The 24,810-nt window shown below is 44.0% G+C and overlaps 1 protein-coding gene across 1 annotated transcript in view; it reads left to right on the forward strand.

The window, feature by feature from the left end:
* LOC149932068 (uncharacterized) overlaps positions 1-18,329 on the forward strand; it is a 117,529-nt gene extending 99,200 nt beyond the window's left edge. Inside the window, exons 7-25 of the mRNA XM_090156106.1 lie at positions 1,043-1,159; positions 1,245-1,337; positions 1,404-1,580; positions 1,648-1,698; positions 1,954-2,060; positions 2,136-2,224; positions 2,334-2,446; positions 2,513-2,622; positions 2,697-2,788; positions 2,858-2,934; positions 3,590-3,780; positions 3,849-4,033; positions 4,110-4,197; positions 4,257-4,343; positions 4,413-4,480; positions 5,139-5,287; positions 5,357-5,531; positions 5,592-5,762; positions 17,134-18,329. Of these exons, the coding sequence (XP_090012232.1) occupies positions 1,043-1,159; positions 1,245-1,337; positions 1,404-1,580; positions 1,648-1,698; positions 1,954-2,060; positions 2,136-2,224; positions 2,334-2,446; positions 2,513-2,622; positions 2,697-2,788; positions 2,858-2,934; positions 3,590-3,780; positions 3,849-4,033; positions 4,110-4,197; positions 4,257-4,343; positions 4,413-4,480; positions 5,139-5,287; positions 5,357-5,531; positions 5,592-5,762; positions 17,134-17,417 (2,424 nt within the window). The 3' untranslated portion in view covers positions 17,418-18,329. The remainder of the gene's footprint in view (positions 1-1,042; positions 1,160-1,244; positions 1,338-1,403; positions 1,581-1,647; positions 1,699-1,953; positions 2,061-2,135; positions 2,225-2,333; positions 2,447-2,512; positions 2,623-2,696; positions 2,789-2,857; positions 2,935-3,589; positions 3,781-3,848; positions 4,034-4,109; positions 4,198-4,256; positions 4,344-4,412; positions 4,481-5,138; positions 5,288-5,356; positions 5,532-5,591; positions 5,763-17,133) is intronic.
* Positions 18,330-24,810: the final 6,481 nt, after the last annotated feature.

The following is a 24,810-nucleotide window of genomic DNA, read 5'->3' on the forward strand; positions in this document are numbered from 1 at the left end:
TGAGAGCCAATACCTGAAAGTTACTGTTTATTTGGTGCTTGTTGAAATAGATTCATGGTTCGACGTCACGCAACGTCACCTATGACTTTTTTCAAAATCTCACCTAAATTGGCCGCCATGGCCGAAAAGCTACCTTATATTCCATTATATTACCCTATTGCCTATTCTACTTTTCTCTACTTTTGTTTTCGTACTTTTAATGCTGGGCCCTGGTATTTTTTGAGATACACAAACATCAGTGTCGACCCGAGGCCTTAGACACCAGAACACACACAATAACTGATTAATCATGGTGAGATATGTGTAACGGCCACGCCAACGGGGGGATACGTGGGGACAGGGGTGGGGACACCCGTGGCGGAAGTATCCCGACCACCCGTTGAGGGATTGGTAGTCGTCCTCACACGGCCTTCCACAAACTCTGCCTCCCGGACGCCTGGGATTACAGGAGTGAGCCACTACTCCCGGCCTGGGCCCTGGTATTTCTGGAGCCGCCTTGATACAAAAGGGTGTACATGTAAATAATGTACGGCGAAAATAAAACATTATAACCTACCTTATAAAGTTATACAGAGTGACTCTATACATGGATTAAATAAGGTTATTTAATCCATGCTCTAAACAAGAGCCCGTTATTACAGAACTTCTGAAGAAGCGTATATCGTTCTAGTACGGTGCTTATGGGTTTTAGAGATTTTGGTTTGAAAAGAAGCCCAAAGAACTTTTGAAATGCTTCGAGTTCTGGAAAATATTGGTTGACACCAAGAACGTATTTAAGTTAATGAGAACGTATGACTCTACTTTCCAGGTTTACTGGCATGATTTTAATTTAAAAAGTTTTTATTGAGATATTAAACTGATATTTGAAGTAATTTGGCCTTCTAGAACAATTTACCAAATTATTTGACGTTTTATTATTTGACCCTCTTATTTGATTTGGTATTTGAAGACTTAAAACATATAAGATATTAATTTGACACTAAAAATGATATTTTCACAACAGGAAATGTTTAGTAAAATTCTGCATTTCTTCCTCTTTTAGTTTACAAAACAGCCAATTGTAGATACGTATACCGCATTTATAAATAATTGGAAATCAGCTAAAGAAGCCATCAAATTAGCGGTTCAAGCCAAACCTGCCTTTGCCAAATTTTTAGAGGTTAGTATTCCCGTCCACAAATATACTTACAGATCAGAATCTTGATAGGGTTTTGTAATAAAATTCATTTTTCATCACTGACTAGCACATGTCTCGAGAACATAAAGGGAAATTACCCCTAGATGCTCTACTAATCATGCCTGTTCAGAGGATACCGCGTTACGAACTTTTAATCAAGGTAAAATTCTCATGAAAAATAGCACGTTGACGAAAAAAATTAAGAATTGGTGTCTTTACTTCAAAGGAATTATTAAAGCACACTCAATTGGATCACCCTGACCATCAGTTGCTTATCATGGCGCAAAAAGAAGTTCACGATTTAGCCGTAAAAATAAATCGGGTTGAACGAGAAGCCTACCAACACGAACAAATGCAACAAAGAGTCAAGGACATTGAGCACCTTATTGAGGGAGTCATGGACGTATGGTTTATTGAAGTTGATTATTTTATTAAATATTGTTATTTAATATATTTATTTGGTTTTTTAGCTTGTTCAACCTGACCGAACGTTTAATCGTTTTGATATCATAGCGATACCGGTAAATTTCTTTATTCTCTCAAATAATTAGAATCAAACTTTGAGCCCATAGCCTACTAATGGTAATATAAATACACACTTAAAAAGAAGTTACCATGTGCCTGAACATTAATGTAAACTTGGTCTATGTTAGCTTACCTTTAGGCCAACTGGGATCACTTAGCTAATATCTTTTCCAAACCTAGGTGTTGTCCAAATCTGTAAAAAATATTTATTTTTCTCCAATGAGCTCTTTCTTTACCTTATGATTGACTAGGGTGGACTTGGAACGAAGAAAGAACGCTGTTTCTTTCTATTCTCCGATCTCTTGCTCATAACTAGCATTAAAAGAAAAAGTGGCACGATAAGAAAGTCCTCCAATGTGTAAGAAATCCATGTGCCATATTTTTATTTAGGTGATATAAATTTATTGATGTTTATGTACTTTTACATTTTAAGTGGTTCCCAGTCTCCCTATGGTACAATGGAGATGAACAAGTACAAACTCCTCATGCGATTTTCCCTCGATAATTTGGATATTGCCAAATGTACGTGATAGTCTGAAGGTAATTTTTGTTTATTCTCGGGGAAAATACTCTCACCATCTAATCTCGAGTAATCTCTTTTCTTTTTCACTATACGCCTTTCCTCAAAAAGGTCCGGACAGCAGTGTGAAAAAAATTGTTAAAGAGATTGAAAATCTCGAAACGGATCTGACGTCCCTCAATCAAATTAGTGATATTGCCTCTAGTCTTCATTGCAGCCACCAGGTATATTATAATCTAGAACATAAAATAATTATTATTTATACCTGAAACTAAATTTTTTTTTTTAAGAATCTGGATGACGTTGTGCGGGATATGATTGGAATTGTAAATAAGCACCTGATTGATAAACAAACAAATGACGCCCAACTTCTCAGTTTGGATTTAACTGTAACAACACAGTAAGTCAACTATGGGGTAATAATTTATTTTTAAGTTATGATTATTGATGTTTAATGTATTTTCATTATTATAGGGAAGGCATTGACAATTTGACCATCATTTTCCCAACCGCAGACAAACGTGCGAGCTGGGAGGAGTCTTTCAATGAAGCTAAGCAAAAACTAGGTTAGCAATAGCGTAATCTGGCACAACGTTGATCAGTTAAGATTTAAATTGAACATATTTCCTCTCTAGCTTTGTCAACTGACCGAAGACCACCTCCGGAGTTCATGTACCCTTTACCAATCAGAAAAACCAGAGCAGGTTTACAGGTAACAATTATACTATCGTAACATTAGAATTCGTACGTCATGCGAGTGCATACATAATATTAGTAATTGAACTGTTGCATTGTAAATGTGATTAATGTAATCCAAAAATCATTTTCAACATTCAAATGGTAAAATTTACATTTAAAGGTTAATGTTATTTCATATCTATAAGCCATTGTTTAGTATTCTCGTTGATTGTACTTTTATAGAAAGTGGTTGTTGTGCTTCTAAATTGCGTTTAGGAGATCTTAAAAATATATTGAACTTAAGATTTTTTACGAGAAGCAGATCCTTTTATTCCCTACCAGAGGCCGTTAAACAGGGCTCGAAGTGCCAAAACTGTTTTACATACCTTTTAGTACCAGACACTCTTGATATATCCCTGTCCTCTGCACCAGTTTCACAATTACGGCAAAGGGGCCGTTTTATTTATGGGGCGGCAGAAGTTTCAGCCATCCTCTGTTTCAGTTGGCCCTTTTAATAATAATCAGCTAACCTAATACCATGAATCTATAAAATAGATTCATGCTAATACCCTTGCTGGTCAGGTTACCAAGTATGAAAAATAAATTCAATGTTTAATCAGTGAAATAGGGAGAATGTTTCTCTTAATAAGAACGTTTAATCTTCATTATACAAATTCAATATTTTTCAGTTTACTTGCTCCGCATCAACATTGGGATTAAACAGTTTTGGCTTAAAAGATGTGTGGGTCTGTAATAGTGATGGATATGTTGGTCAAGTTTGCGTTCTTAGTTTACAACCCGAACCCACTTTGACTTCGTGTAATGGAGTGTGTAATGCCAGGATACTTTGTGCAATGTCCATTCCCGCAGCTGCGCCTTAGTACGTTTAGTATTTTAATTATTTTATATAAATTTTCGAGTTTTCAACAAAATTTTTTGTCATTGCAGTTATTTGGCAGTGAGGCGGAAATCTTTAATTCCAGATAGTGCTCCTGCTTCAGTTAGCATTCATATTGAAGATGCGGATATTGAAGAAGAAGATGAAGAAAACTGCGATGACAGGCCAAATACTGGAAACTTCCAACTTGATAGCGAATCTAGTGAAGATGATTATGAGAGCACTGATTCTCCTGGTAAGTATCATTTTAAAATTAAATATTATCATGGAGAACTAATAGTGCATGAAACTTCTATACAATTTTTTTCAAGTTGGAGAAGTGTCTGCGAAGTCCAATGAAGAAAGAGAAGAGATGGATAACTTGCAACCCACAATGTGGCTGGGAACAGAAGACGGGTGGTATGTTGCTAAGCGATAAGTTAATTGATTTATATAAATGATTGTATAAATAATTGCAGCATTCACGTTTACAATTGCAATGACAACATCAGGATCAAAAAGAATAAAATGAAAATTCAGCATTCAGCAGCTGTTCATTGTATAATGTAGGTTTTAAAATTACTGTAAATTTTTTTTTCTAATTATTGTCTAATGTTTCTTTATATTTTTATCAGCTATCTAGACAGTAGAGTTTTTGTCTCTTTGGCAAGTGGAGAACTGGTTATTTATAAAAAAGACGCTGGTAAGTTTGATTTGCTTAAATCTTTTCTTCACCAAAGTAATTAAGCGAGTGAAGTTTACTCTGGGGTTAAAAGCAGTTGGTTTTGAATACTCATGATACAATAACTAACAAATTTTATCTAAATGATTTGAAACTTTCAAGATTATTCGATTTTGGTGCTAATTAATGAAATTGAATACAATGTTGAACATAAGTTTATAATATTGTTCCATAAATTTGTCACTTTGGGGAATATTTTACTGAGAGCTAGTAACGGAGTGACATCATCACAAGAAAAAAAGCCCCTAATGCAGTCTGTCTTGTGAATAGCTCTCAGTAAAACTTTGGCATGTGGAGAATAGGAAGTGTCACACTTATGTAACAATATTATACACTTATGTGTAGAAGTATTAAAATGTTTTATTCTCAGTCGCGAGATTTACTCTTCTAAGGTTTTAATTTATTTAAATTTCAAAAGTTAGCCATAGATTATAAAGGAGAATTCTTCCAAAGTTTTACGGTCAATTTACTTATTAGAAAGACTATCTTCTATACCTTTTTGAAAATTACTATTACTAAATAGTAACTTGTTTTTTCCGAAAAAAAGACGTAAAATCGTCTTTTTAAAAATCAACTAGTTTCCACTTTCAAAAATATATTTGGTTCTTCTTTGTTACAGATGGTGGCTGGAATACAAATGACTTTCAAAGGGTTCAAGTTGGTAGCTCTTCCTCTCCTGTTTTACGAATGCTACCAGTTGCAGGGAAATTGTGGTGCGGATGCCAAAATAATGTCAAAGTTTTAAACACTTTAACTTTAGAAATTGAAGTAAGAATACGAAGAGAATTATTACATAAAATAATTAATTGCTGTATGAAAAAAAATTTGCTTTTTCAGAAGTCTTTCTTAGTTTGCAGCGATTCATCTCGTCCAGTTATTTGTTTGGTTACTTCTGGTCTAGGCGTTTGGATAGCCATTCAACATAGTGCAATATTACGTCTCTTCCACGCTACGTCGTACGTAAACCTCTTGGAGGTTAATGTAGCTCCTGCTGTAACAAAAATGCTCTCTGGTATTAATTAACTTATTATTCTTGATGATAGTTTTCTTTCAACGTTTCTACTTTTTTTAGGTTGTGATAATATAATACGCCAGCATAAAGCGGCTTGTTTAAGAGTTACGGCACTCCTTGCTTGCAAAGACTTACTTTGGGTTGGTACAAGTGCCGGAGTGATTTTAACTCTGCCCCTACCACATCTTACGTCAACTACGACGCATCTTGATTACGTTCCTAATGTTGCTGGTATAGTATATTATAGTATTATTTTCTTATAATGTTATTTGCATAAGTATTGTAAAAGACAACGTGCCCAATGCTAATTTTACATCAATAATATGTCATAATCACTGTATAAAACCTAACATAGCTAAGGTAATGATGCCTGAGAAATTTCTACTGCTAGCCTTTTTTAGAGAAAAGACTTAAAAATTTAATTATTGCTTACTGTATCGTATTTAAACCAAATTGGGGCCGTTTAAAAGAGTAGGGACTGAAGAGTAATCAGTTTTTAAATTTTCAGTTATGGAATCACCCTGGGGAATATAATTTTGGGTGAAGCTTATAGATATTACGTTACTTATGCTTTAACTAACGAGTACCCGAGGTGTTTATTGCCGAATTTATTCGAAGTCGGGCGTAATGTAGACTTATATGAGATATGAAATTTCACAAAAGGAGACGTTGCACTACCCATTCGATTTGCCATGGCAACCGAAAATGTTTTTGACTTCTTTAATTATTTATTTAATTAATTACTTGGAAAGCCTCATGGGCTTATGCCCAGGCATCGGAATACAGGGAGTAGAAACAAAACCAACAATAATATAATTACACTACAAAAGAGAGATACAAAAATTACTAGAATACAAAGAAAAAATAAAAATACTACGAAATACTCTAATACAAATAGGGAGACACTAGGTTTTCTCAGCTAGGTAGGTCCGTAACAAATTTTTAAAAACAGGGTAAGATTTTTGCGTGACCATAGCATCCGGCAGGCTGTTCCAGTCATTAATGACGCTGTGGGAAAAATGGTTTTGCCGGGTTGCTACACTGGCCCTAGGTTTGGACAGATTTAGGGTATGACCTCGAGTGTGGAGTTAGAATTGAGCGTGAAAAAGTCAGAGAAATGTAGATCGAGACCGTTATAGAAAAACTTATGGAGTAGGCACAAATTATTGAATTTGTCCCTAGTGGAGATGGGTTGAAATCCTAAGGTTTTCAACCTGGAAGGGGCAGGATTTTTTTCCAAACAAGTGACTAACTTTGAAAATTTATTTTGAGCCCTCTGCAAAAAAGAGAGATCAGTAACTAGGTGTTTAGTCCAAATTGGGGAACAGTAATCGATAAGTGGTAAAGCCAGGGAGTTATATAATTGTTTAATAAGGGGTGGGGATCGAAAATTTAAGTTGTGGCGAATAAGACCAGCAATGGAGCATATGCGCTTAGTAATTTTGTGGGTATGAGACGAAAATTTAAGACTGGGATCCAATGTGATACCGAGGTCACGTTCAGAAAGAGTCGATGAAATAGCGGAGCCCATGATAGTGTAAACATAGTTTGGGTTTTTACGACTGAGATGTAGCACCGAACACTTCGCTGTGTTGAATGATAAGCCATGAGAGTTGGCCCAGGCAACTACCACGTCGAGGTCAGCCTGGAGTGCCAAATTGTCGGAGTGTAGTTTAATTTTGTGAGACAGTGTTGTGTCATCAGCGAATAGTAAAACCAAGGCAACACACACAACAGCAGGTAGATAATTAATTAAAATGTTAAAGAGCTGGGGACCCAAGACCGACCCTTGAGGAACATCCTGGTTCACAGTACTCCAAGCTGAAGCCTGACCTTGCAGGACGACCCTTTGCTTACGGTCCACGAGGTAATTCAACACAAGGCGGCCCCCTAAATACCAGCCACCTGAACCGCTTCGAGTAGAATGTTGTGCAGAATCGAATCGAAAGCCTTGGAAAAATCTAGGAAAATAATGTCTACACCATAGCCCTCATCAAGCCAACGAGACCAGGTATTAGTGGCAAGTTGCAGGTTCATCAGGCAAGACCGCTTGGAAAGAAAACCGTGCTGGGAGGGGGAGAAAAAATTTGTGCAGAAAAGAAGTAATTTGGTCATGGACTAGGTGTTCAGAAAATTTAGGAACCTGATTGAGATTGCTAATTGGGCGGTAAGTTGTGGGGTCAGATCTAGAACCTTTTTATGGATGGGGGGGTTATGTGGGCCTCTTTCCAAGGTAGTGGGAGTTCACAAAGAGCAAATGAGCGAGAAATGATTATGTACAAGGGGAAAAACAGCTCATTAGCAAGGGACCGAAGCAGAAGAGGGTGGAGACCGTCCGACCCTGGGGATTTAGAAGCTATAAGCTGACGTAATAATCGGTAAATATCTAAAGGCTCGCAGGAGAAGGACGTAAGAGTGCGCTCCACAAGCACAGAGGGAACGGGAGCAACTAAGGGAACTGGAGACGCCAAGGGAACTGGAGACGCCAAGGGAACTGGAGACGCCAAGGGAACTGGAGACGCCAAGGGAACTGGAGACGCCAAGGGAACTGGAGACGCCAAGGGAACTGGAGACGCCAAGGGAACTGGAGACGCCAAGGGAACTGGAGACGCCAAGGGAACTGGAGACGCCAAGGGAACTGGAGACGCCAAGGGAACTGAAGAAACTAAGGGAGCCCCGCTGGCACTAACAGTGGAGGCAAAGAAGTCATTTAAAACAGATGCCGCCTCAGATAAGGTGCCAGTAAGAGAACCATCAGGTTTAATAAACTCAGAAATAGGCGCACGGGCCAAACGAAACCTGTTAATGTGACCCCAAAACGATTTAGGGTTGTCACAGATCTGAGCAGTTAGGTCAGCCTCATATCTCCGTCAGGCATTACGAGCCACTCGGTACTGGGCAGAATAAGTGGGGAGACAGTACGTTTTTTGGCCCGAAGAAAACGGGACCAGGCAGCAGCCTTAAATTTTCGACTCCGGGACAAACTAAGGTCAGGCCTAGGAGCAGAACGGGGCCTACGCAATGGGACAAAGGAGGTGATACCTGTGTTAAGTACGGCGAGAAACGCATTCCAGGATTCGGAGATGCTGGCGGAACACAGAACCAGTGACCAATCGATAGAGGATAAAAAGGCACTGAAGGACTCATAGTCCCCTTTGAAGAAATTTGGTCTAGGGATGAAAGTGGGACGTTGTAAGGAACTAAATTTTACCGCTTAATAAAAGTAGGGCAATAACGAGGCAGAACGTATTTAATATCAAAATCCTTTTAATCTACTCACAACCTTGTCGTTGAACCTTGTGGCCTGGGGGTGAAGTTAGGAGCCCGACCCTCCGCTATCGCGTCTCCTTCCTTTCTCCGCCTCTTCCGATAAAACGTACCCCGGAAGTCCATATCTAGGTGGCGCCCTGCTACACATATTCCGCCCTCACTTTCCGGCGCCATCTATGTGGGTCTTGCATTCTCCCGCCCCGCAAAAACGCCGCCAGACCACAAGATGCAATCATATCATACATTACACTAGATAAGAAACATTATAAGAATAATTAATCAATTCAATAATAAGTTCAAAACGAAGAATAACAAAAGGTGTTAGAGTGGTTAATACAATATATATATTTATTTCCTTTTATTTGGAATTGGGCAAAGTCCCCTCACTTGACTTGACTAGCGTTGGTGCAGTCCACGTACTTGGGCATACGGTTTTGGGAGCTGACGGTTGCTTACCACTGGTAGCCGGTGGCTTCGTCTCTGCTCATTCGTGCGAACAACGCGTCGCTGCACCTGGCACTCCTTAACCCTATGTCCTCGAATGCCACATTTATAGCACTGTCCTCGAAACACGCGTGAACGAAGGGATCTCTGACATGGTGGGCTGGTTCTTCGGGTCACGTTGGGTCGGTCAATTCGGTTTTCGTGGGTTGACGTTTTATGTTGCACAACTCGTGTCTCCCGTGTATCGATCCCCGTATGCACAAAAGTGACCATCTGTGGCGGCCGTGCTGGAGGTTGGATTCTTACGTTATCGCCCGCGTCGGAGAGGATTAAAACGTCCTTGTCGACCACTTCGGGAAAGGCGTATGGGGGTGTTTCGCACCGATAGTCCAACGGGCCAAACAATGAAAACTCCATGGCGGCGTTGAGATATATTTTGTGGTCTGAATGGTCCTGCGCCACTCCTACGTGACTGTTGATCACTGTTTCGCCGTGTCGCAGTGGTACATCCATGGTCAGTAATAAAACTCCTGGTACGCCGTAACGTTTTCGGAAGTCCACTGGATCGATGGTCATCTTTGGCTTGGCAGTGGATGGCAAAATCCGATGATAAACGTCCAACGAAATGATCGGGAACGGCAAATTGGCTTGGATATGAGCGTGCAACGGCACTTCATCATCGCCTACGAATATTATCATGGTGGCCTCTGAAAAAGAAAGTGGTTAACGTGTGCCCCTGTAAGATAGTTTATCGAGCGTTTCGTATGAGTTCCTGTTGGGTAGTAGCCCCAGGAACGGGCTCAGGCTTAAAAGTGAACGAATCAATTGATATGTCCTTGACACATCCAGCCTCCAACAAAGTGGGCCAGGCACGTTCTATTTGCCTGCGTGAACGAAACTGCTTTGAGTTCGGTACTGGAGTATAATAGTAGACGTCACCTATACGTCCCTGGTTGGCATTCTTGCGGTAAACCAACTCACGAGTCCATCCCAGATATAATGGTTGTAAGTATTGTGAAGACAAGTTGCTGCTACTTACGCCCTGGTTGCTGTGGTTCACATCGTCGTAGGGTTCTGGTTCTAGCAAGCTTGTTTCTCCAACTATTTCCTCTGAATCAGGGCCAGGTGGGTGTACTTCTATCATTCCCGTGTCAACGTCATCTGATTCCGAATCGTCCTCGTCCCTTAACAGTGTGACGTGGCCTGTAGGATCTCCAGTGGGTTGAGCCTCATTGGCCTGTGATACGAAGTATTTTAACTGCTCAATGTGCCACTTCCCCGCATTTGTGCCGGTTCGGACTTCCTCTAACTCATAAGTCAATGGACTGTGCTTACGGATGATTTTGTACGGGCCTTGCCATTTGGGGAGGAGTTTTGCCATAACGCCTGCAGCTGCATTGGACAATTTGTGTGTACGTTTCCATACTAACTGCCCTTCCTCCATTTCCGATCCAGAATAGTTCAGATCATAGTAATGTTTCTGCATCTCTTGGGCTAGTCTGGCAAACTGCTGTGCATTATCTAGGGCTTGATGTAGTTCTGTTAACGGCCCCTTTTCGTATTCTTGAAGGGTAGTCGTGTCTAGGTCGTCCGCTACTGTATGCTTCTCTTCCTCCCATGGCATATGCGGTTCTCGGCCGTAAGTGAGGTAGAAAGGAGAAGCTTTAACAGTCGCATGATGCACGCTATTAATAGCAAGTTGATGCAACTCCAGTCCCAAATCCCATTTGTTATGTGCATTACCAACATACATACTCATTAGCTCTCCTAGAACTCTATTCACTCGTTCGCTCAGGTTCGTCTGGGGATGATATGGCGTAGTGAAATTAGGTGCTATTTTCATTAGACGGCACATCTCCTGCCATACTGCGGATGTGAATTGCGTTCCATTATCTGAGAGGACTCGTTCGGGACAACCATGACGTGTGACATACTTCATGAAGACATTCGCAACTGTAAAAGCTGTTATGTTGCGTATTGAAAATAACTCAACATATTTAGTAAAATAATCGACTATTACCACAATATAGCGATTGTTTCGTGCAGTGGTTAAGAGAGGTCCCATCATATCAATACCTACTAATTGATTCGGGCCATTAGTTGATGTGTTGATAATCATTTTACCTGAGGGTTTCGTATTTCTGGCTTTGTACTGTTGACAGGTGTTACACCTTTTCAGCCAATCATATATCAGTTTTCTAAACCCTGGGTAATAAAATTTCCTTGTGATCTTTCTTTCGGTGACTAGCCGTCCCCGATGTCCAGCGGTAGGGTGATTATGATACTGATCAAAGAGTCGTTCATGGAGTGACCGAGGTATCACTGCTTTAGCGGGCTTAGAAGGAGTGGACTTACGGTACAGAATATCGTTTTGTAAGTCGTAGAGGTCGTGTTCGACACCATCACGGAGAGTTGACAGGATAGGACTCCAAAGGTCGTCTGTTTCCTGTGCGTACTTGAGGTCCTTTAACAGTATAGGTTCAAGCATCTGTTGTCCGGCTGCGAGATAAATAGTTAGCAATTGTTTTAGTGGTATTGTTTTATCCTTTTCCAACAATGTAACAGATCGGGATAAAGCATCTGCAACTCTATTTGCCTTCCCTGGTATATACACCACATTAAAGCTAAATTCTTGTAAGAGCAGCGCCCATCTGATTAGTTTACTTTTTGGGTTTTTAAGATTGAACAACCACGTCAATGCTTTGTGATCGGTGACAACGGTAAATTCCCGACCCTCTAAGTGATACCTGAACTTTTCCAGAGCGTAAACGATTGCTAGACACTCCTTCTCCGGATTGCTGTAGCGTTCCTCGGCCCCTCGAAATATACGACTCGTGTATGCAAGTGGTACCTCTTTGCCGTTCTGAATTTGTGATAGCATCGCCCCTATGGCATGTTGGCTGGCATCAGTTGTGACAATAAACGGTTTGTCTGGATCTGGGATATGAAGAACGACCGCATTAGCTATACTTTCCTTAATAACGTGAAAGGAATTCTTCTCCACATCGCTCCATCTCCAGGGTATGTTCTTTCGTTTCAAGTATTGCAGAGGTGCTACAATCTCAGCGAAGTTGGGAATGAACCTCGTGTGATATGTTACCATACCCAGGAAAGTCGCGAGCTCTTCGACGTTCCGAGGTGCAACATACTCCCGTATGGCTTGTACCTTGTCTTCGTTGATCTTTACACCCTCATTGCAAATGATATGCCCCAAAACATTTACCTTACTACATGCGAAAGCGCATTTCGAAATTTTGATTGTGAGACCGGCCTTCTCCAATTGTGCGAAAACGAACCTCAGTGCTTTGAGATGTTCGGCCCACGTTTGACTTGCGATGATGATATCATCTAGGTACCAGAAGACTCCTAGGCGGTTCCCATGTTTTAGGACACGGTCCATGAGACGCTGGAAAGTGGAAGGACTCGTCTTAAGGCCAAAGGGCATACATTTAAATTGATATTTTCCACTATCCACTACAAAACCTGTGTATTTCTCACTTTCCGGATCCATTGGAACTTCCCAGAAACCTGCTCGTAAATCCAATCTTGTCACATACTTGGGTTTCCTGATCTTCTCAAAAATTTCATTGATACGGGGCAAGGGATACGGGTCATCTTCGATTACATCGTTAACCGATTTGTAATTAACACAAACTCGTCGACCGCCGTCCTTTTTACCCACTATGTGTATTTGACTCGCCCACGGTGATGTAGAAGGGACAATAACGCCATCTCGTAGCATCGTCTGCACCTCTTCATCGACAATCTCTCTCTCCTTGCGGGTAAACCGTCGTGGTTTCTTTTGTACTGGTTGCGACCCTGGTTTTACTTTGATTTCATGATGTAGCCAGTCAGTTCGCCCTACTCGATTGGTGACAACTGTTGGAAATTCTCTAAGGAGATTTATTAATTCACACCTTTGCTGAGGTGTAGTGTTATCCGTATCTAGGACCCTATGAACATCATCCAGAACGTGTACGGGAACATCTTCCTGTGCGCTCCTTTGTTCACAGTCCATTCGGTGTAAGCTGGTTACGTGGTTACTCCATCGCATCTCGTAACGACTGAAATCAATGATTGCTCGTATCCGGGTCAGGAAATCAGTACCTAAAACCATTTCACACGGTAAAGAGCCAATGACGTTAAAAGTGACTTCACCTGTGTCGACGTTATTTACTTGGGTTGGCAATACTACTTGCCCAAAAATAGGTATAGTTTCCCCATTAGCTTGAAAACAGATAGAGGGATTGTTATTGAGTATGTATTCTCCTAAAGTGTCCAAATACCTCTTAGTTATAAAACTAGCTTCTGCCCCAGTATCGATGCATGCCAATAGTTCATTTTTATTTGTTACAGTTAAAAACACTCCAAATGATTGTCGCAATTTCATACTTAATAATGCAGGGGTTTGTTGATCAGAGGATTGAACTCCTGCGTCTTTCAATCCTACCTCTAGTTTTCCTTCTTCATTTCCGCTGTTACAGGAGGCTCCTCCTTTTTTGTAGAACGGGTTCGCTGACTTCTGTTACCAGCTACCCCCCCTCTGCTATACGGACCTTGATATCGACCAATATTGCTAGTCTGGGAGCAAAGGCTTGGTGGATGACCGAACTGGTCGCAATAGGGGCAGGGCTGATTGTAGACAGTGTTCATCAGTGTTGATGCTGTACTACCCACAGAACTCGTATGAGTTGCTTGCGGACCCATCATCTGCTCCATGCTTTCAACAGTCTGCCGAAACTCATCTAAATCATCCTTGTTATATGTCATCAAATGTTGAGCATAAATTGGTAACACATTATACTTCAGAGTAGTGACCAACTCTGCTTGTGGTATTGGTTGACTTAACATTAGGTTTTTTTGTATTACCCGGTCCATAAAACTGCTAACCGACTCCACGTTTGTCTGCCGGGTGTTTTCAATTTGAAACCTCAGATTCTTCTCACGTCCATCTGGTATGAAACGTTTCCCAAACGCTTTTTCGAAGAGCTGCCAAGTCCAAGTGGTTGGGTCATAAGTTGTTTCAAAACCATCGTACCAGATGCGAGCGCTACCTATGAAAATAGTCCTGGCGATAGCAGCTAAATCTGCAATCTCCAGTTGCTTAACATTCATATATATCATCAGTTCCTTGAGAAAAGCTCTAGGATTTTCGTCTGAACCAGAAAATGTTGGTATGGGTATTTTTATATTACTCACGCTTGACCCCAGGACTGTGGTGCCATATTGTGATCCCATCGAGGTTCGTCTTCCGGAACCAATGGTCGACCCCAATGACAATCGGGTCGGTGGCAGAGGTTGTATACCACCTGGCTGGGTCTGTTGTCCAATCGGGCTACTGAAGTGGACAGCCCGTGGTTGTGGATCACTTCCAGTCGGAACTGAAATATGAAAAGGAGACCCTCCTTGTGGCGTGTTAGGCGTTGTTCGTGGTGGGGTATACGACCGTAGTCTCTGCAAGCGTTGTGTCATACTCGGCGAGGTCGGTCCTGAATGTTGAGGCGTACCACCGACAGAGGGAGGTGTTGGTGCGGTAGATGGGGGCGGTGTAACCAAATTCATCGCGTCCTGTATAACTTTCATCAAGTCAGCTAGGGTATACGTTGGTTGAGGGCTGGTTGTGGTTGTTGCAACTGTCGGACTTGCTATGGCTCCACTGGCTGTCGGAGAACTCGTTACTGTGGTTGGACTTGGTAATAGCCCACTAGTGGTTAAAAAATTCGTTAGAGGGTCTTGACCTACCATCGTTGTACTCGGCTGATTGCCTGGTAATTGACCAGGTGTCGTTGGGGTGGTACACCAATACCATGCCCTTTGATAACTCCAGTCAATTCCCCATAAACAAGGTATGATAAATCGGGTACAAATAATACGGGTCAACTTTATTATGAATAAAACAAGCAACCCAATTGTCAATGGCAACCATTCCATAATACGTATTACCAGTTGTAACTGACCGTAATCATGTCCGACGTAATATCGTATGGCTCTAAAACTCACATAACTGAGGGTCCAACATAGCACAAGCCAAGCCACTGCCAACAAATAATCAAAAAGGCCCAGCATACTGACAAGTTTATGAATTAATGGCAAAAATAATAATAATAAAAATTGATATGATATAAAAATTGATACCTTCAACCTCCAAGGCTCTGCTAAAACGGAAGACAGAAGAAAGACTAGATTCCAAGTGCAGGGCTACAACAACAATGGCGACCGTGTTGTTGTTTGCAATCTCCCAAGCCTTCTTTCTCCTCGTTCATTGGCTATGGAGGCCACGTGCCCGTATGAGTAACGAAATTGGCGCGAAAACCAGCGGCACAAAAAAAATGGCGGCGACGTATTGCAAAAACGCCCTCAATTTTCGCCCATGTAAACGACGACAACAGCGTGAGGTTTCTTACGATTATGGCGACTTCGTTTTATGCATTGCCCTCGGCAATTATTGCAGCATTTCCTCACTCGGGGCACCAAAATGTAAGGAACTAAATTTTACCGCTTAATAAAAGTAGGGCAATAACGAGGCAGAACGTATTTAATATCAAAATCCTTTTAATCTACTCACAACCTTGTCGTTGAACCTTGTGGCCTGGGGGTGAAGTTAGGAGCCCGACCCTCCGCTATCGCGTCTCCTTCCTTTCTCCGCCTCTTCCGATAAAACGTACCCCGGAAGTCCATATCTAGGTGGCGCCCTGCTACACATATTCCGCCCTCACTTTCCGGCGCCATCTATGTGGGTCTTGCAACGTGACCCACACAAGAGACTGAAATAATACAACACCGTGGTCACTACGGCCGAGGGCTGGAAGCACTTCCGAGTCAAAGGCTAGCGAAGAATCCGAAGTAAACACCAAGTCGAGAACATTGTCCCGACAGAATGGACCACCATTCCTTGTGGGGACCTCAATAATTTGGGGTAAAGATAAATGAAGTATACATTCAAGGAAGGCTTTAGTAAACCGACAAGCGCTAGGGGCAGGAAGGAGAGATGACCAGTCAATATGGGGGTAATTAAAGTCACCGACAATTAAAAGGGACAGGCGACGTCGCACACAATAATAATTCATAGCCTTAAGAAAAATACAGAGCAAACCATGGTTAACATATTTACAGTTACTAGATCGATATAAAACAGTAATTATAGTAACCTTCGGGGGAGGGGCATGGTGCGTAACGGAAACAATTAAGATATCAAGTCCTTCTACGTTGGGAGTAAAATTCTCAAGGGCAATATCACCAAAAGTAAGAGTACGTGCAGTAAGAGAACTTTCAATATAAAGAGCATCACCGCCATAGGTGGTTAAGCCACGGTCTTGTCGGAAAAGAGAATACCCTGTAATAGTATGTTCAGCATCTGTGTGGTCAGAGTGAGTTATGGTAATGGCCGCGAAAGCAACCCTATGCTTTCGAAGGAGTAGAGCAAGTTCAGTGTGTTTATAAATCTCCATTTCCTTATTTTACCCAAAAATGTTCCAAACTTGATGAAATTTACCTAAATGTGATCCAAAATACCCATTTCGTTATTTAAAAAAAAATTAAAATATGAAATTTCGTACTTGAAACCGAGAATATCCCATGCTTTTTTAAAGGGAATACAACCTCCAGCGCGATCTGTATGGAAGACCCCCACAATTATTGGGATTACCTCACCAGTAAACCACTAAGTAGCTCCGAAACCTCTAAAGCCATAGGAGGGAGCGGCCAATGCCGAAACCGTTGGAGGGCAACAAAAACATTTTCGGCTGCCATGGCAAAAACGAATGGGTAGTGCAACGTCTCCTTTTGGGAAATTTCATATAGGTCTAGATTACGCCCGACTTGGCAATAAACACCTCGGGTACTCTCCTTGTAAGTAAAAGTTGTGCATTAACAAAATCGATTAATTCAGGAGTGCCTCATGGTCACACGGGCCACGTACGCTTCTTGACATATGTTGAAATGAGCCCAGGATCAAACATTAGCTGCTCAAAACTGTCTCATCGTTCTGTGCGTACTAAAGAAGGATTAGCTTCTCGCCGGGCATCAACTGTAGGTACATCGGCATCAGGTTGCCGGTTCATTGTCCTCAGTGGAGGTGATGGTTACGAGAACTTTCAAAACTTAAATACCGGGCTCAGTGAAGGTGCGGGCCATGACGACAGCACGAATCATCTTTTATTATGGCAGGTTTGATATATATACACACGGTGTTTTCATTTAAAGACTAAATACTATCTTAGGACTGTTTGTAATTAAAATTTACAATTTCTTTGTTCATTTTTGGATAGTTTTAATTTTGTATATTTGTTTTGGCATGCTTCAGTGCGTAGTTCGCATTTATACATTTATTAAGTAAAATGTTTTTGTTTTTCTACGAAATGAAATAAGGCGGTTCACATAATATGCAACTGAATTGATACATTTTATAAAATATTTAAAAATATCGCAGCCAAATTATTGGTATGTGATAAGAACATTTCACGTGCCAAAAATGTTTTAAAAAAATCTGCCTTTCTCGAGTGCTGTGATAATATTATCTTCAAATCATATATTTAATTTTATTGTACATAATTCATTCTAGCCAATTATTTTGGGTAAAGGAGAAACCTTAAGGTTATTTCGTAGTAATGAAAAAAAATTGTAGCTTTGCCTATTAAGTGCGCAAAATGTTTCAGGTACAAGTTATATCGGTTATAAAAAAATATTTTTGGGAATCGCTAATACTGTAATTTTAAAGTGAATAATTTATAGTTAAGTAGGGTATTTTAATTAAACTAACTTCCAATCGCGTTTATACTTGTTGTAAATGAGAAATTAATGCTAGCCCAAAGGTTGTGGGGAGAGTGATAGGCATTAAAGTCAAGTTAAGAATGAAAATATTTTGCGGGGAAAAATCTCAATCTCTCTCTTAACTTTGAAAGTGAGTAAGTAAAATGGGGATCTGATGCGTTACCACCAATGGTACTTCATTAAGTTAACTTGTTCTGACAATAAATAAATGCTGTCTTGACAACCTTTTAATTATCTTAAAAATCCCTAAGATTTATTGAATGTATATATTTGTAAATAGTGACACGGTAATAAAGCACGTGTTTATGCAGCTGTTCAAACAATATTTATGTTTCATTGCTCTCTTATATGAACCTTTTGTGAGGTACTATTTACTCCAATTGAACCGCTGCCTACGTTAAAGGGAATATAACCTCTGATATTTCTGTCGCCCTCCGAGGGTTCCAATATTGTCCGCTGCCTCCCATGGCTTTTCACACCTGCGGCGCTGACAAACGCTGATTGTGAAGGGAATAAAGGAAATTGATGGGGTCTTCCATAAAGAGCGCGTTGGAGGTTCTATTCCCTTTAATCGGCGTAGGCGGTAGGTCGAACAAGGCAGTGATTGAACAGAATAGGATCACCTTTAGCTTTTATTACTGAGAATGGTGCCAACCATTGAATTGGGAATAGTACCGCTAGAATGGCAATTTCTGCCTTCCGCGAAACAAATTTTTCAAAATTGAGGACTATCCGACTATATCATTTGTCGGTGGCGCCATCCGCTGTTATCGGTGGAAACTATTTCCTATGAAATTGACTTTTTACGACCCCCTTCGTAGCTACCATTGGAACTCCTGATGGTCATCGTGGACGGCTTCCCTTCACTTTCAATGGCCGCTTCTTCGGGAACGGGCGGCAGGGGCGTAGGAACGTTCTAGAAGTTGGAGGGGGCAAAAAGAAACCAAAAGGGGTCTGGAGAATGGTTTTGAATTTTTAATGGAGTGTAGCTTCTCCGAATGCATTTGTACATTTTTCTGCTATATACATTGGCGGGAAAAGACTGAAATTTAAACACAGTTGAGGTTCTATAAGCTTTATATGCTTTTAAAATATAATTTGAGCCTTGCGTAGATTTCAACTGACCAAAAGGTTGGAGGGGGCAATTACATTAGTTGCCCCTCCCAGTAAAATTCTAGGGAGGGGCATTGCCCCCCTTGCCCCCCCCTGGTTCCTACGGATCTGGGAACAAAACGAATACACGAGTACGTCACTAGTGTATTTGGCGTTGGCGCCAATTTTAAAACGCTTCCCCAAGGCGGCCTTTTGATTCACCCTGATTCGGAGGAACAAGTCGGGCGCATAAAAGCTGCCACCGCTTTTGGCGATTTTCAATTCACGGTCGAAGACACTTCGGCAGCACAGGATGTTGCCCTTCGGCGCATTATTCATGTTCCGACGGACCTGAGTAAACAAGATATCGAAGACCCACTAAAGGAACGGGACGTGCCTTATAGGTCTGTAAGGCGCCTAGGAGGCCGTACGAACACCTACCTCATCGGTTTCGTCAAGGATAAAATTCCGAAGAAGGTTTTCTAGTACAGCATGAGCTTCGCGGTTTTGGACTACACCGAGCGTCCCCTCCAGTGCTACAAGTGTAGACACTACGGGCATGTCGCATCCGCCTGTCGCTCGACCGTAGCGAACGAAATTTGCGCCAACTGTGGGAAGGACCACACCTTTGATCCGACCCAGAAATGCGCCGCTCCGGCTTTCTGCGTCAACTGCAAGGGCTCCCACAGCTCGAAGTCGACCGACTGTCCGGCCATGCGCAGGGAGAAGATAGTCCTCCGGGTTCGTCGCCAGGAAGACGTTTCCTTTCGGGAAGCTCGGGCAATCGTACGCCATAATTCCTACGCTCAAGCGGTGACTAGAAAACGGAGTCCTCCCCCAAGGCGCCCCCCGCCGCCTTCTGAGCTCGCCCATGCTGTGCCGGTTTCCCCCCCTCCAACCGGAGCCGGGGCCCCAGTTTACCTCACTGCCGGTGATCTCTCGGCCTTGATTGCCGCCCTGATTCCGAAAGTGGTGGAGATATGTGAAGCCTTTCACGGTAAGCCTGCCAAACAGGACGCCCTAAAGAGACTCACGGATTCTTTCATGGAAAATCTTGTAGCGGCCCAAGCCACCCTCCAGAAGACCGTCGATTTTACAGCTTCGGCTCCCAGTATCTATCCCCCAGTGATGACCGGACCTCTCGCTAGCATCATTCAATGGAACGTTCACGGTATTCGTACTCGGCTCGTAGATATTATCGACTTTCTCGGCGACTTCAGCCCATCTATTTTAGCTCTTCAGGAAACTTTTCTCTCTCCAATGGACGTATGTAACTTTCACTTTGGTCTTTATGAAATATTTCGCGCCGATCGCAATTGCCCCCCCAACTCGAACTCCGGGGCGCGAGGAGGTCTGGCCACTCTGATAGCCAAAACTATCCCAGCGATCCGTCTCCCTTCCCCAGTTTGTGCGGGCGTCGAGACGTTGGTGGTGAAGATTCATCTCCCGCTGGGCTGGCTCACGCTTTTCAACATCTACGACCCTCGGGGCACCGCCCCCAAAAATTTTTTTCGACCAACTCCTTACCTTACTTGACCCGCCGTTCATCATCCTTGGTGACTTCAACGCACACAATTTCCTCTGGGGTGGCCACCACACCGACGCACAAGGACGCCTCATTCAGACTTGGTTGGAGGACCACGACAACATGGTACTCCTCAATACGGGGGAAGCAACCCGTCACCCTACCCACGGCTCTGAGAGCGCGCTTGACCTCGCCTTCGCTAGCGTCGACCTGGCCGCAGGTCTCCCATGGCGTGTCTTGCAGAGAGGAACAAGCGATCACCTACCTATTCTCATAGGGGAAGCGTCTCACGATTCCCACAAGGAAGAGAGTACCCCTCACTGGCGTTACGCGGAAGCGGACTGGAAGCATTTTCGCATTGTCCTTGATAATGCTCTAGGCGAAGAACAACTTACAGTCTCCTCCGCGGAATCCCTTCTCTTCAACTCGGCGAAGGCGTCGATTCCTCTCACCAGCGGCCACAGGAGGTATACGCCTCGCCAGCCGCCTTGGTGGGATACCCACTGCTCGGCGAAGGCTACTGTCGTCACTGCGGCGCGGCGCAGAGCCCAACGCTCGGGCCTCTCTGCGGACATGGTTCTTTATAAGCGGGAAAGGGCGATCTTCAAGAAACTGGTCAGGGAGACGAAGAAGACCAGCTGGCGGGCATTCTGCGATCGGCTCCATGCTCATACGCCACTGCCGCAAATCTGGTCCCAGGTCAGATGGTTCAAGACTGGCGTACTCGCACCGAAGCTTCTCACGCTGCAGAAGGGGGCGGTTCTTTTCACAGACCAAAGGGAAGTTGCAGAGTGCCTGGCGTCCAAAGCTGCGGAGAATATTCACCCTCCCCCAGAACTCTCGGCGGCTCCAGCGTACGTCCCAGAGACTTCTCTTGCACGTCCACCGGCCAGGTACAACGCGCCCTTCTCGGCGCCGGAACTCAACAGCGTCATCTCCGGCCTTCACAACACGGCCCCTGGCGCCGATAACATCTCGAACCTAATCATTAAAAACACCACCCCAGCGTTTCGCGCAGCTCTTCTCAGGCTCTACAACCATCTCTGGGCCGATGGCATCATGCCCTCGCGGTGGAAACATGCGATTCTTCATCCCATACTCAAGCCGGGCAAACCATGCAGAGACCCCACTTCCTACAGGGACATCTCCCTCCTTCCGAACCTTGGCAAAATTTACGAGCGGCTTGTTCTTGGCCGTCTTACTTGGTTTCTGCAGGTGAATCGCGTGCTTCCGCCGGAGCAATCCGGCTTCCGCAAAGGGCGCCGGGCAACCGATAACGCCCTCCGGCTTGTTACCGCTGCTCAAGGGGCCCTGGCGACTAATCAACACTGTTTGGCAGTTTTCCTCGACTTAAAAGACGCCTTTGGAAGTGTCCACCATCAGGCGCTACTCTATAAGCTACAACGCCGGGGCCTTGAGGGAAACCTCCTCCGCTGGGTGGAGAGCTTTTTGGACGGCCGTACCTTCCGAGTCCGAGTTAATGGCAAACTCTCAAAGCCGTACTCAGTTACCCGCGGCGTGGCGCAGGGCAGTGCAATCAGCCCAATCTTATTCTGCGTCATGCTCGACGACATTCCCGAGCTGTGTCCGAGGCCGGTTGACCAAGGGGTACATGCGGATGACATCAGCACGTGGATTTGCGGTCCAAACCTCAGCCGCCTCTTCCCTGCGATGCAGCTTGCTCTCGATAATATCTCGAGCTATGGAATCACCTGGGGTCTAAATTTCCAACCGCTGAAATGCCAATTCATGATCATCACCAAATCAAAGCAGATCCAGGCCGGCTTTCACCTCACGCTCGGGCGCACTGCCCTTTCTCGGGTCTCGTCCTATCGGTATCTCGGAGCCCTGATTGACGACAAGCTGTCCTGGTCCCCACACATCGAGGTCCTCGTCGCTTCTTCGCTGAAGCGGCTTAACCTTCTGAGAGCCGTCTCCGCGACTCGTTGGGGGGCGGGAAGGAAGGTTCTTCGCCTTATCTACACGCATCTCCTTCGCTCTCGGCTGGACTACACTAGTTCTCTCTACGCCTCGGCCACAGCTACCACGCTCGGATAACTCGACAAGGTCCAAAATTCCGCTCTCAGAGTCATCCTAGGAGTTCCACAGTCCACTCCCATCCGAAGCAGCCATTCCTCCTTTGTGTTTTCGGAGAGACCTTCTGGATCTCTTTAACATCGCTCCATGCGGAGCGTCTGACACACCCGATTTCTATCCTTCCCTATTGCAATCTACCCTACCTTCTCTGGAACTCATCGAGGACCGTTTCCCACCGGGCCGACTTCCTTTCCCTCTTCGAGCGTGGCGCCTTGCACAGGAGTACAATCTCACTTGGCTTTTCAACTACTCCAGGGCCCATCTCCCTCGTCTGCGAACACCGGAGTGGGAACCACCAGCGGCCACGATCATTCCTCGCTGGCTCTCTTCTACCAAGGGAGATCTGCCATCTGACGCGCTTCGGCAGCTCTTTTTCGCGACCCTCGCACCATACGCCAGAGATGCTACGGTCATCTATACGGACGGCTCGCTCTCCTCGGACTCGGGTGTTGCTGGTGCGGCTTTCGCGATTCCGGCCCTCGGCGTCGGCGCGAGGTCCTTCGTGGACTCCGGGCATCCTATCAACCGGGTTGAGCTCCTCGCTATCCAGATGGCTCTTTCATACGCGGTGACAAATGTGCCTGGTGAGCTGGTTATTTGTTCCGACTCTCAGAGTGCCCTCACCCAACTGCTGACGCGCTCTTCTGATCCGGTTGTTTCAATAATCCATGATCTATGTGACAATTATCCCCGCTCCGTCACTTTCCTTTGGTGCCCAGCTCACGTGGGAGTGCCAGGCAACGAAACGGCGGACAAACTGGCCGGGGTCACCCAGCTTCAACGTCCTCAGGGGGTACACTTCTTCCTTCCCTCGACACTCTCGGAGCTAAAGAGTGTCTGTGGGAAAGCGATCACCTCTTCGTGGACTCGCACCTGGCGGTCTCTCGCAGCCCAGTGGCCTCTCCTGGCTGCGAAGCCTAACCCTGACTCTCGAGCCGTTCTGGCCGTTCAACATCCTAGACTGGAGGACACTCTTCTCGCGCGGCTTGGTTGTGGCAGACTTCCCACGAAGGCGGTTCTTCATCGTTTCGGGCTTCGGAACTCGGACTCCTGCCCTCGGTGTGTGGTTCGAGAGGACGCCGAACACGTAATGTTCGCGTGTGCCCACTGTCCCTATCTAGTGGCCGAACGTTGTTTCGCAAAGCGCACTTTTGTCCGGGGCTGGTTGTTTTAGGTGGCCGCTGTAGTGCTTAAGGCGGAGCAGCGGGGTACAAATACATATACTTATGTGCCTCCTTCGCGACCCCTCGGCGGAATCTCCACCTTTCGCTCCAGGCGCGGGGTCTCCCGGACTCCGTGGTGGGTGTTCTCACCGCCGTTCACGCGGGTTGGCAAGATGTGATTTTGGACACTTGTAAACTTCTTCGTAAAGCTTTTCCGCGATGATTATGATTATTGTTCTTTTTGTATTTATTTTTCTGATGTGTATAACTTTCAGCGCGTTTGTTCTTTCTAAATAACGTTTGTTCGCGGACTTTTCTCCCTGTGCGCCTGGTGTGAAGGCCTCGTTGCTATATACACCAATCCCCGCTACTATTGTTATTCTGACCCCCCCTTACGACCCCCTTTCCAATATTCCACCTTTAAAGTGATAGATGGCGCCACCAGTATAATGATAGAGTTGACGGCTGAGTGGGCCGACTCAAAATTTCAGAATTTGTTTCGCGAAACCACGACTCTTAAACGCGCCTATGTAATTCTAGCGGTACTATTCCCAATTCAATTGTACGAACAAGAACTCACAGCAGTAACTAAAACTAAGTAAGCACTATGAAAATATTAAATGGTGGCACCACGCAGTTTTACTCATCAAACTCGCGGAATTGACTGGCGCCCTCTAGTGCTTACATTTTCATACAGTCTTGGAAAATGGAGTCTATAAATAATAATTTATAACTATTATTTTTATAATTATAACAATTAAAATTCTTTAGTTCTTTAGTTCGATTAAAGCCCGACAAACGGTTAAAAATCTATCACGTCGAGACTAGGAGTAGCGCTAATCGTACAGGTCCAAGTACGTAGCAAGGGCCTTCCGGAACTGAGCGCGGCCGGGAATGCCCTTTAGGTACTCCGGAAGAG

This window comes from Leiobunum rupestre, chromosome 8 (assembly GCF_980474605.1).
Source record: "Leiobunum rupestre chromosome 8, qqLeiRupe1.1.hap1, whole genome shotgun sequence".
NCBI classification, from domain to species: domain Eukaryota; kingdom Metazoa; phylum Arthropoda; class Arachnida; order Opiliones; family Sclerosomatidae; genus Leiobunum; species Leiobunum rupestre.